The sequence below is a fragment of the Myxine glutinosa genome, chromosome 11 (genome assembly GCF_964187855.1).
Source record: "Myxine glutinosa chromosome 11, kmMyxGlut1.1, whole genome shotgun sequence".
In the NCBI taxonomy this organism is placed as follows: Eukaryota; Metazoa; Chordata; class Myxini; order Myxiniformes; family Myxinidae; genus Myxine; species Myxine glutinosa.
In genome coordinates this window covers 132,163,861-132,174,935 of record NC_136271.1, presented here as the reverse complement: position 1 = coordinate 132,174,935, position 11,075 = coordinate 132,163,861, and the positions used below count along the sequence as shown (strand labels likewise).

The 11,075-nt window shown below is 41.9% G+C and overlaps 1 protein-coding gene across 1 annotated transcript; it reads left to right on the top strand.

Moving 5' to 3' along the window:
• The first annotated feature begins 5,711 nt into the window (after positions 1–5,711).
• On the top strand, positions 5,712–8,079 carry LOC137436260 (uncharacterized). Its single transcript, XM_068129981.2, has 2 exons — positions 5,712–5,832; positions 6,390–8,079. Exon 2 carries the CDS (start codon positions 6,402–6,404, stop codon positions 7,455–7,457), a length of 1,056 nt encoding a protein of 351 aa, XP_067986082.2. The 5' UTR covers positions 5,712–5,832; positions 6,390–6,401; the 3' UTR covers positions 7,458–8,079.
• Positions 8,080–11,075: the final 2,996 nt, after the last annotated feature.

Here is an 11,075-nt window from a genome sequence, read left to right as displayed (position 1 = left end):
ATAATTGTTAAGTTATGAAATGCACAGATTATTTTTAAATTATGAAATTCACAGATCATTGTTGAATTATCAAATGCACGGATCATTGTTAAATTATGAGATGCACGGATCATTGTTGAATTATTAAATGCACGGATCATTGTTAAATTCTGAAATGCACGGATCATTGTTAAATTATGAAATGCACGGATCATTGTTAAATTCTGAAATGCACGGATCATTGTTAAATTATGAAATGCATGGATCATTGTTAAATTCTGAAATGCACGGATCATTATTCAATTATGAGATTCACGAATCATTGTTGAATTATCAATTGCACGGATCATTGTTAAATTATGAAATGCACAGATCGTTGTTAAAATGTGTGTGGTGTCTACGTTGTATTTAAATGTGTCCATTATAGTAGTAATCCAGTACTGATAACAAAAATGTTTTAATGTATGGTAATGACAGCTACTGATGAAGGAATGTTTCTTTTCCCGACGGCGCGACTTACCTTACACGTCTACTGTCTAATCACTCACCTGGCACACACACATACACACCTGTCGCATTCCTAGACAGTGAGATAAGGCTTTTCCAAATGCCCTAAGTATGCCTTTTCGCGACATGGGTCGGGCCAACCTGTGTCATGTCTCGGACGAAGTCACACCAAGTCGGGTTGCTCCACAAGGGGGTCGAGTAAGGGCGGAGGGGGATAGAAAGGGAAGAGGGGGTGGGTGGGGGAAGAAAAGAGGTGGTGGGGATTTGAGGGGAAGGGAAGAGGAGGATCTGCGGAAGATTCTTCTCAAGTGTTTCGATTTTAAGTCGTAATGCGTCACAATTGGAGTGCGTAATGTGCAAGATAAAAACAGTTCCTTCCATGTATCATACAGGTTACCACAAATTACTGTTCTGGATTCAAACCACAATAAATAAATAAAATAACTACAACGGGACTTGGTAGAGCGCACACCTCCACCAAGGTGACCGCTGAACAGGTTACGTTTGGTTACGTTTGCGCTAAACCGACTCACAAACGTATACTGCACCTTTTCTTATAAGAACCCAATGTGCAGAAAATGTGGCGTCACGTGTCACAAGCGACACCTGTGAGCGAAAATAAATAGTCAATAAAACTTCGAGAAATGTCCTATCACCTGCAGCAAAGCGCATCGTTGTATCGCATTTCATTCTTTATTTATTTATTTATTTATTTATTTATTTTTAATAGTAGTTTGAATTTGGAAAAGTAATTTGTGGACAACTCACCTGTGCATTTCAACACTCATTTATGAAGGTATCGCACACCTCGATCTGCTCTACCATCCCTCACCTAATGTCCTGTATCGGACGTCCTACAAGATCCATATACCTTGCCAACAACAATATACTGATGTCATACACAGCATATCATAAATAAGAAATGTCACGTCTGCATTCCTCCCCAATGGTGTCATTCCTTTCGCCATCTTCACTGCCGACTTTCAATTCCCGCTGTTTCGACATCGCGCTTACAGGAAGAATCTGCATCACTTCTTCATAAGGAAAAAGCAACACGAATCAATAATGATACAAAATTTAAAAAACCCCATTACACAATATATCTTAAAATGTGACGTCGTCTGCCTACCTCAAAACAACAGAAATAGTTTGAAATGATCGGCATTCAGACTTTTTCTCCAAAATGAGATCGGTGACTCAAAAAATTCAACAAACTATAAGGATTGTATTTTTCCAAATATAATTACCGGTATATAATTATATTATATTACATAATATATATATTTTTTAAAACCCACCTTTCAAGGCCATTTTTCCCTGCAGAGCGGGGGTTGGCCTTTTTTGGGCACCATGGTCCCCTTTTTGAAGGAATGTTTTACAGCCGGATGCCCTTCCTGCCACCAACCCTGTTAGGCATTGATGCACTGATGCACTCTTGTGACACGCAGGGAATTACCAGTGAACTGGTCCTCAATTTGCCGACCTCAGAGGGATGGCAGGATGACAGGATGACAGGCTGAGTCAACCCCCCTGGCGTTAATTCAGCGATCGACCGGAATTTGAACACAGCGATCTTAGGATCCCAAGCCAGCACCCTAACCGCTAAGCCAACACCAGGCTACATAATATATATTATATGATATGATATTATATGATATGATATTACATTATATATTATATAATATGATATTACATTATATATTATATTATATGATATTACATTATGTATTATATTATATGATATTACATTATATACTATATTATATGATATTACATTATATATTATATTATATGATATTGCATTATATATTATATTATATGATATTACATTATATATTATATTATATGATATTACATTATATATTCGATTATATGACACTCCTTTATATATTAGATTATATGATATTACATTATATATTAGCATATATGACATTGCATTATATATTATATTATATGATATGATATTACATTATATATTATATTATATGATATTACATTATATATTATATTATGACATTGCATTATATATTATATTATGTTTTATTATATATTATATAATATGATATTACATTATATATTATATTATATGATATTACATCATATCTATAATAATAAAAGGCATTGCCCATCCATCCGTGTCTCCTCCATAATTCCAAAACCATGAAACCAAGTCGCCCCAAACTTTGCATGCATACACCTGGACCTCCAACAGATTGCCATTATGAAAACTGGGTGTGTTATAACAACCGAAAAAACCCGAAAAAGCCTTAACAATATGGCGGCCCACCATCTTGGCCAGCCCACTGCCACTCGCTGGGTTATTAAGCCACCATTTTGTTTCAGCCTATTCAAACAAGCCTTTCCTTGGAAACACGATCAATTATCATTACATAATTGAAGCATACCATCAAAATCTGGATTCGGATTTGAGCATTGGATGCTATAGACTAAATAAATGTCTAAATCTGGAGTGAAATCTGACAAAATTTACCATATCTAGCGATTTTATAACTAAGTGTATATATTCATTTATTTAAGCGAGGCTGTCATTCTCCTTCTGGGGTTAGTTTTTTTTATGCTTCCATGGGATAGAGTGTCACTCCACTGTACCTGTGATCTGTTTTTTTTAAATTCCTCGGCCATTTCAACCAGAAGCAATCAGCTTGCGATCGCTTGCCAAGCTTGCCTTATCACCCATTTCATTGGAGTGCTTGCTGGAGTGCTTTAGCCGCTTCACGAGGGCTCTTAATTAATTAGTCACAAGGCCGGGGAAGTTTGGGTGTGTTATAACATCCTTTTTGAATATGATTAACCACCACATGGTGACCGCTATTCAGGCTTTTTTTGTAAGCCATGGTGTTACAGTAGACAGAGCTCCCTTTTTGTTTTTACGTATCCATTTTTTTATTGACTAACATTTTTGTGCGATATACTAACCCTACCCTCCCTCCCCTGCCCCTTCCTTTCCTCCTCCATCCTCTCTTACCCCCCCCCCCCCCTCTCCCTTCCTTTCCTCCTCCATCCTCTCTTACCCCCCCTCCCTTCCTTTCCTCCTCCATCCTCTCTTCCCCCCCCCCCCGCCTCCCTTCCTTTCCTCCTCCATCCTCTCTTCCCCCCCTCCTCCCTCCCCCCCCCCCCCCCTCTTCATATTCCCGTCAGGCAGCGACTCATTGTTATCCGGCAACACCGTCCTGTAAACAAGTGAAGGGGATAAGAGTCAAGTATAACGAATGGACTAAACGGACTAGCATCACATTCAGTCAAAATCAATTATTGCAGGTAGATAGACACCCTGAATGTCGTTAGTAAACCTGCTGGGTTTTTATTTGCATTCCAGTTGTGAGGTTGCAGTTCTCATGGAACTGGATAGATGTCATGAAGCTTTGAATCCCAATCCCTAATAGTACTGCCTTCGGGTGGATTTGAGGGCTGACGGGATACCCTAGACTTAGAGGTATCAGGTAGGCCTACGCACACTCGTCTCTAAGCTGTCTACCCTGGGTTGGAATCCCGACCAAGCTATAAACTGCCATCACAGTGTTACACAGGAAGGGTCCTTCGGACGGACATTAAACGGATGTCCCATCTGCAGGAATTAGTTGCTGGATGTTAAAGATCCCACGGTGTCCTTGGCGAAGAGTCGGCGAGCTATCACCGGCACTCTGAACAAATTACAAATTCCTGCCATAACCAGCAGAGGGCGGGACATCAGCGGAACAGCCATGCCCTCGGCCAAAGATGCCACCCCGCCGCCTTGTGCTACATACAAATTAACGGAAGAACTGGATTTGGACCCACAACCTCTAGCATGGCATCGCAGTGCAGTGGCCTCATCAATCAACTGCTACTGAATGCAGGGATGGTGGGGGTCGTAGGGGACAAAGGAGAGAGGGAGGGGTGTTAGTCGCTTTCCTCCAACAAAAGCAGGCATTATTCCAGCCTGGTGAACACCAAAAGGCACCCATTTTGGGAGAGAACGTCTGTCTCCATCAAGCCAACTCATTACCAAATATAATCACTGATTGCGAGCTTCCTGGCCCTGTGGTTTGATGAATAATTATCTACTTTCACTTCTTCATGCAGAGCCTCCCAGTTCCAGGTAATGGTAAAAGGCTCACTGATTAATAGCCTCGTCCAATGGCCATGAGCATCTACAACACATTTAGAGCAGTTTAGCAGTAAGAGTATCGCCCTTGGGTTCAAGGTATGCTAGCTACACTCGTTCTCTAAGTAATCGGCCCTAAGTATCCTTATAATGCAGGTAAGGTGCACCTGTTTTAATCGTGCAGATCAGACGGTCATTGCAAATGACAGGCATGTCATAGACTGACTCGTGATGCTCCACTTGTGTACTTGAACCTGGGACCCTCACTAGGCAATTGAGATAATGCTCTGAAGCTTAGTAATCCCCGTCATAAGACTCACTGAATATGGGTGCAGTTTAAAAATATATATTCGTACATGTTGGTGTTGTGAGTTGCTACAGGTGTAAAAGGTGGGGCAGGATCCCCTTCACCCTCTAATTTGGTAAGGGTGGGATAAGGTGGGGCAAGTTTCTCCCACACATTCCTCTGGATCAGCCTGTAGCGGTCTCAACATTTCACCCCAACTCCTCCTTATCAGTCTTGAGTAATTGCTGGAATTGAGCTTCGTGCTGAACGCTTCAATTGCAGAACAGCACCGAAATGAAATCCTTCCTCGAGCAAACAACAAATTTCAGCTTCTTCCGATGAAGTGTTTTCGAGCAGCGCGAGGGAAAGGTCGAACCAAGCAACTGGCGCACCTGTTGCCGCTGTGATAATTCCGAAAGTCCAAGGTGAAGACGAAGGACACCTGACAAGTAAGGATCCGAGCTCACCCTCCGAGGGAGCATCTTGCCAGCACATTCCAGATGACAATGAGAAACAGGTGGATGATCTGAAACCACCGGTGGTTTAAACAACGTCCAACACGGCTCAGAAATACATGTCGCCATGAATACGCAAGCTCTTTATTTTAGTTCTCGTCTTGACGTTCAGTTGATCCAATTCGAATAGGTGAGGCCAGGTTGAAAAGAGGTGTTGCGAAGGAATGTCGAGCATGGCAATTCACACGGACACTCCTCCTCTGAACGTCAATGTGTAAGGAAGAACCATACATGGAAGCTATCACCATGCACAGCTCCACCCTCATCCACCCTAAGACCCTCCCAAGCGCTGCCCCTTCGCACCAACCTCCAAGCTTTCCCGGTGCGCATTTAAAAGAGCCTTTTGGAACGACGAGAGTATCCGCCAACTGGTGAAAATCTAGGTGTGACGTTCTTTGGTTTTCCGCTTCTACCTTTCAGAGTGACCGCAGGTTGATAAGGTGAGGTTTAGACATCCTAAGTAGTACCATCAGAAGTTTTCTTTTCCTTCACGATGCGAAATTGCAAGTCTTCTCGAAAACTGAAACTTTTCTTCTTCGCATCAAATAAATTGCCTGTTTCAAGATAACGAGAAGTGAAATGCCTTCAGCCTTCACCGTTCAATAGAAATCAAGGAGCCTAAATGTTCCGATAAATGCGCAACTCTCTCGTGTGAACGATCGTGAATAGTTATCAACATCCTGGGCTGAATGTCGTCGCCACCGAGTTATTAAAAGATGTTGATGTTGTTAATTTCGGTGCTTATGGAATTCACGGCCTGGTGGAGAAGTCCAAAAATAAACGTTTTGCTTTTAGAAATCATCACCGAAGTATTCGAGACTCGTTTGTATTTCGAAGTTAAATGCAGAAATGAATACACGTTGAATACCATATGCCGGAACGCGAATGATAGGTGAACGAAAGGTGGACGATACCTGGTCATAATCAACTGTCTCGGATTTAAGGTGCATTGAAGCTTCTCTGTCGCTCACCACTGACCATCTGTCTCTGCCTACAGGTGAAGCATACCATGAACCCATTCACCTGCATTCTTCTGACTCTGCTTTGTCACATCACCTGCGCAACACCACCTAACGGGTTAATGCGAGGACATGAAAAAATGACAAGAAGGCGACAGGACTCACCTTCGTCGTCTGGAAGATCATTGGATGGTGTTACGGAGCAGGGATCGAGGAATGTCTTCAACCCGACAACTCATAACATGACGAACTGGGAATTTGACGATAACTTTTACGACGATTTTGATGCGACTGCCGAAAAGTTTCCATCATCCTCTGATGGTCCTCCAGAATCTTCTGCCAACAACGAAATACCCTCAAATCGTCCATATACTCCACTCATTAACGTCCACGAGATTGACGGCTCTGCCGAGGAGAGTGGTGGAGGTGCCGGCAACAAGAAACACGAGTCCTGTGTCTATGACCGGTGTAGACACAACCAGCTACCCTGTAGTGTGCTCCATGAAAAGACGGGCTGTAAATGCTTCAGCATCACAACTGAGGATAGGCCACCGGAAGTACCCAACATATCCGGTGTGGCGGTCCTCAATGAGGCAGAAGCAGAAATTAGCTGGTGCTCTCCTCGCTCTGTCGTCCGCGAATACTTCCTCTACTATCAGGAGGAAGGAGATCCACGGCGTCACCAATCTCCTCTCATCCATTCTTCGTGGCGCCGCTTTGTTCTTCGGGACCTCATACCTGGGAGTAGCTACAACGTGTGCATCGTGGCCGGCAACAAGGCGGGCCGCTCTTCTTGCATTGTGAATGGGGCTCGTTCGGCGGAGGCAAACTCTCCATGGACTCGTTTTCAAACTCCCCCTGCAGGTCGGAAGGACCTCTTCTTGCCAATTGTTGGCAGTGGTTTCGTTATCTTGCTTATAGTCGTCCTCTCACTGGCTGTGACCCTATTCGTCAAAAGTCGGAGACAGAGGAAAGACAACAGAAAGACCAATGGACTCGCCCGGTTTAATGGCTGTGATTTTGACAAAGGCGATAAACTGACTTTCCCGAACGAGTCCCGCAATGACCACATTGTCCACTTAGATTTTGGTACTTACAGCAGGTGATTAGAGGCCTTTGCTAGGAATGTACAAGGACTACGTTACCTGGATCTGGAGAGCTCGTTTTTTTATTATTTATTTAATGCTATTTCTTTCATAGAATGCAGTGTAGTTTGTATCGAAAAGATGTTCAGATAGTCTATTGTTTCCAGAATTTTGATCAACGGTTATACTTGGTACTGTCCGCCTATTTACCAGGTGTTAGGATCAGGATGTATGGTTCACAGGATTGCTGGTATGTCCCCCCTGCTAAAGGCAGACTTGGGAGGAATTTTAATCGGAAGGCAAACCGTTCGACCATTGTGCTGCCTGTAAAAAGGTTGCTGGAGAAAGTGAGTGCTCGAGATATTTATTTTATAGTTTAACTGATGAGAGTGAGTGTATTTATTTACCTGCACATGCTAAACGGTGTGTGCGTGTGCATGCGTGCGTGTGTGTGCACGTGCATGTGAGAGAGTGTGTGTGTGTGTGTGTGTGTGTGTGTGTGTGTGTGTGCGTGCTTGCGTGTTGGTGTGTGTGCACGTGCGTGCATATACGTGTGTGCGTGCTTATGTGTGTGTGTTTTTTGTGTACTGAATCGAGGCTCGTGAAAGAGCTATCATTTACTTCACAAACAAATCAACCAGACAAACAAAAAAAATGGTGCATATACATACGTGCGTGCTTGTGTGCGTGTGTGTGTGTGTGGGGGGGGGGGGGAGGGGGCATGCACGTGTGCGTGCATGTGTGCATGTGTGCGTGCATGCGTGTGTGTGTGTTTGTGTGTAACATGAATGTGTAATTTTAGACAGATTGAATTGAAATAGATGTAAACTAGAACGCCACTCAGTAGAGCGCATACTCCCGCCGTGGGTCAAGTTGGAGCCCTATCTTCCAATGGTAAAAAATCCTTCAAAAAATTCCTGGATCCGGAATAATATCCTGAGCTTCACCAAAAACTAATCAATTCTTCCTTATCCCAAGGGCAATCATCCCACCAACTTTCATCCAAATCCGTTCAGAACTTTTCCAGATATCTTGTTCACAAACACACGAACACACGAACACACATACGCACACACACACACACACACACACAAACACACATACGCACGCGCACACACACACACACACACACACACACACACACACACACACACACACACACTGACGGACACGGACGGACACGATCGAATGCTTTACTCCCTGGCGGGAGTAAATATTGATGTCTGATATAATTTTCTAAGCATATTTAAAAACTGTCAAAATACCGTTTTATTGTTTGTAAGTTTTCGAAGCATTTCTCAATATAAATAAAAAAGACTTATTCGCTGTTATGTGTTTCACTGTTGTAAATGTAGACGGTAAATCCTTTATTTATTTGAGTTGTTTGTATGACGGTGCAGGTTCACACGATAGTACTTGGAACGTCATATCTCGGTGTATTTCCTGTAAAGTTCCACTTTCTCGAAGGCAAAGTAAATGCAGCTACATTACCAGGACACCGTGTGGGCATCCAGTAAATGTTTTCAAAGTTATCCCACATTAAATGAAATGTGTTTTCCATTTGGTGCATATTTCTCTTTGCTGTAGCATCTGCAAAACAATAAGGACTACGAAGAGGCCGATCCTGTACTCATTTTAAATTGTAAGTTTGGAGGCTTTTGTGATGAAATCATTTTGATGTTTTTCTTCCTGGATATTAAAAATATTCAGCCATCGATTATTGTTTTTATTATTCCAGTTTGTGGACTGGATAGAGCACACTCTCCTTAGAGCTGTCCATCCTGGGCTCGATTCCCAACCTGACTATATAAACTGTCTGAAGAAGGTTTCCCGTCTGTTAAGAATTCACTGGTGGATGTTGCAGATACTATTGTGGCTTTCACAAAGCTTAATCCTGAACAAGTTACAAATTAATACCCTAACCTATAACAACTTGTGTGGGGTTGGCAACGTGACCAGGGTTGGTTTTCAGCCAAAAATGCTCTCAACTTGTCATGAGAGCCCCCTGCTGCTCCATAAACATTAAGACTTTATCTTGACAATACTTAAAGAAAGATATAAGGTTATGGAAGGAAGTGAAAACGTTTATCAAAGGTAATCATAAAATATAACACTACTAAGGAAGATGCTATAGATTGTAGAATCTATAGCACAATGCAGAAGTTATCAATTGTATGGTAACAACAGGAGATAACAAGAAGGTATAAACAAGACTGAAAGTCTAACATCGGCATAGCCTGGCTTGTTTGATACTTCAGTTGAAGAGGATGGTATGACCTGGGTGGGGATACCAGTTAGCAAATAATGTAAGTATTAATTTTTTTTGCGACTGAGACACTGGTTTATTCTATGTTTCCAGTTAACGATGAACAAACCATACACCACTTCAATCTAGAAACTTTGCAATAACGACAAAGGGATTGCTGTGTTACGATTATATTTACTATATTATCAGTATTAATGCTATTATTATTATTATTATTACGAACACAATACTACTGTATTAAGAAACCTGGGATAATTTGTCCGAAGCGGCCTGAAGGTGAGCCATAAAGTCATGAAGCCTAAGTCCTATAAGTACTGCATCGTTGGAATATACGACAGGTTAGACGATATGTTCGGCCTGAACGAAATTGGCATCAAAATGGCGGTGTGTAGAGTCAGCCACTGTACTGCCGTAATGACATCAGACGTAATCACATAACTCTGTCATGTGACCAGATCCTCAGCTCTGATTGGTATATGTTTGAGGGGACATACATACATACATACATACATATGGACCGACAAACACTGTTCTAGTTGGCTTTGCCCTATGGGCTGCGCTGTAAAAACAGAATTGGTAATTTTTATGAAAAGATGGCTAAGAGAAAAACGGAAGATGAAGACTTTCAACGAATACATACATGACAGAGAGGGTTAAGAAAGGTGTATCACCAATTAAGGATAGTTTAACATGAATAGTTAAGCAAGAAGTGATGGTAGATATATAAATGAGTGATTGGCATCTGTTTTGAGCAAAACGTCAGGAATCGCACCACAACAAATAATACGAGACTTTTAAATTCACTTATGAATGTTATACAAGGCCTTTTGCGCATCGCCCCATGTGTGCGTTTTCAGTGACTCGGTTCAACTCACCGGGCACTTTTAACCTTCCATTGGTTGCGCAAAATCTGTAATTCCAATAGGGTTTAAACATGATTTTCTAAATTTAGAGGAAAGAGTGCAATTTCAAAACGGTTAACCAAAATTGTTCTGTTCCTGAATGCAAAGTGAACTCACTAAAAAATAGGAAATACGATAAATAGCCGCGGAGGAGAGGAGTTGAGGCCATACTATTTCCTGTTACTACAGGTGAGCGGCAGCAGTGGATATAACACACAATATTGGACGCTTCTCCTTTTACCAATAGATGCAAAAATCTAATATAATTTATCTTGTGGCCCAAACAAGAAATATATATTTACTAGTAAAAATCCCATCAAAATAACGAGTTGGAACAGTTTATTTGATGGTGCAGTACGTAAGCGTGCCATAGTCTGAAACCTCGGCTGAGTGTCCGGTGTGCTTATATCCAATTTATATATTTGACATCATACGGATGTAAATGAACACTCGTTTTACTCTGCACAACCT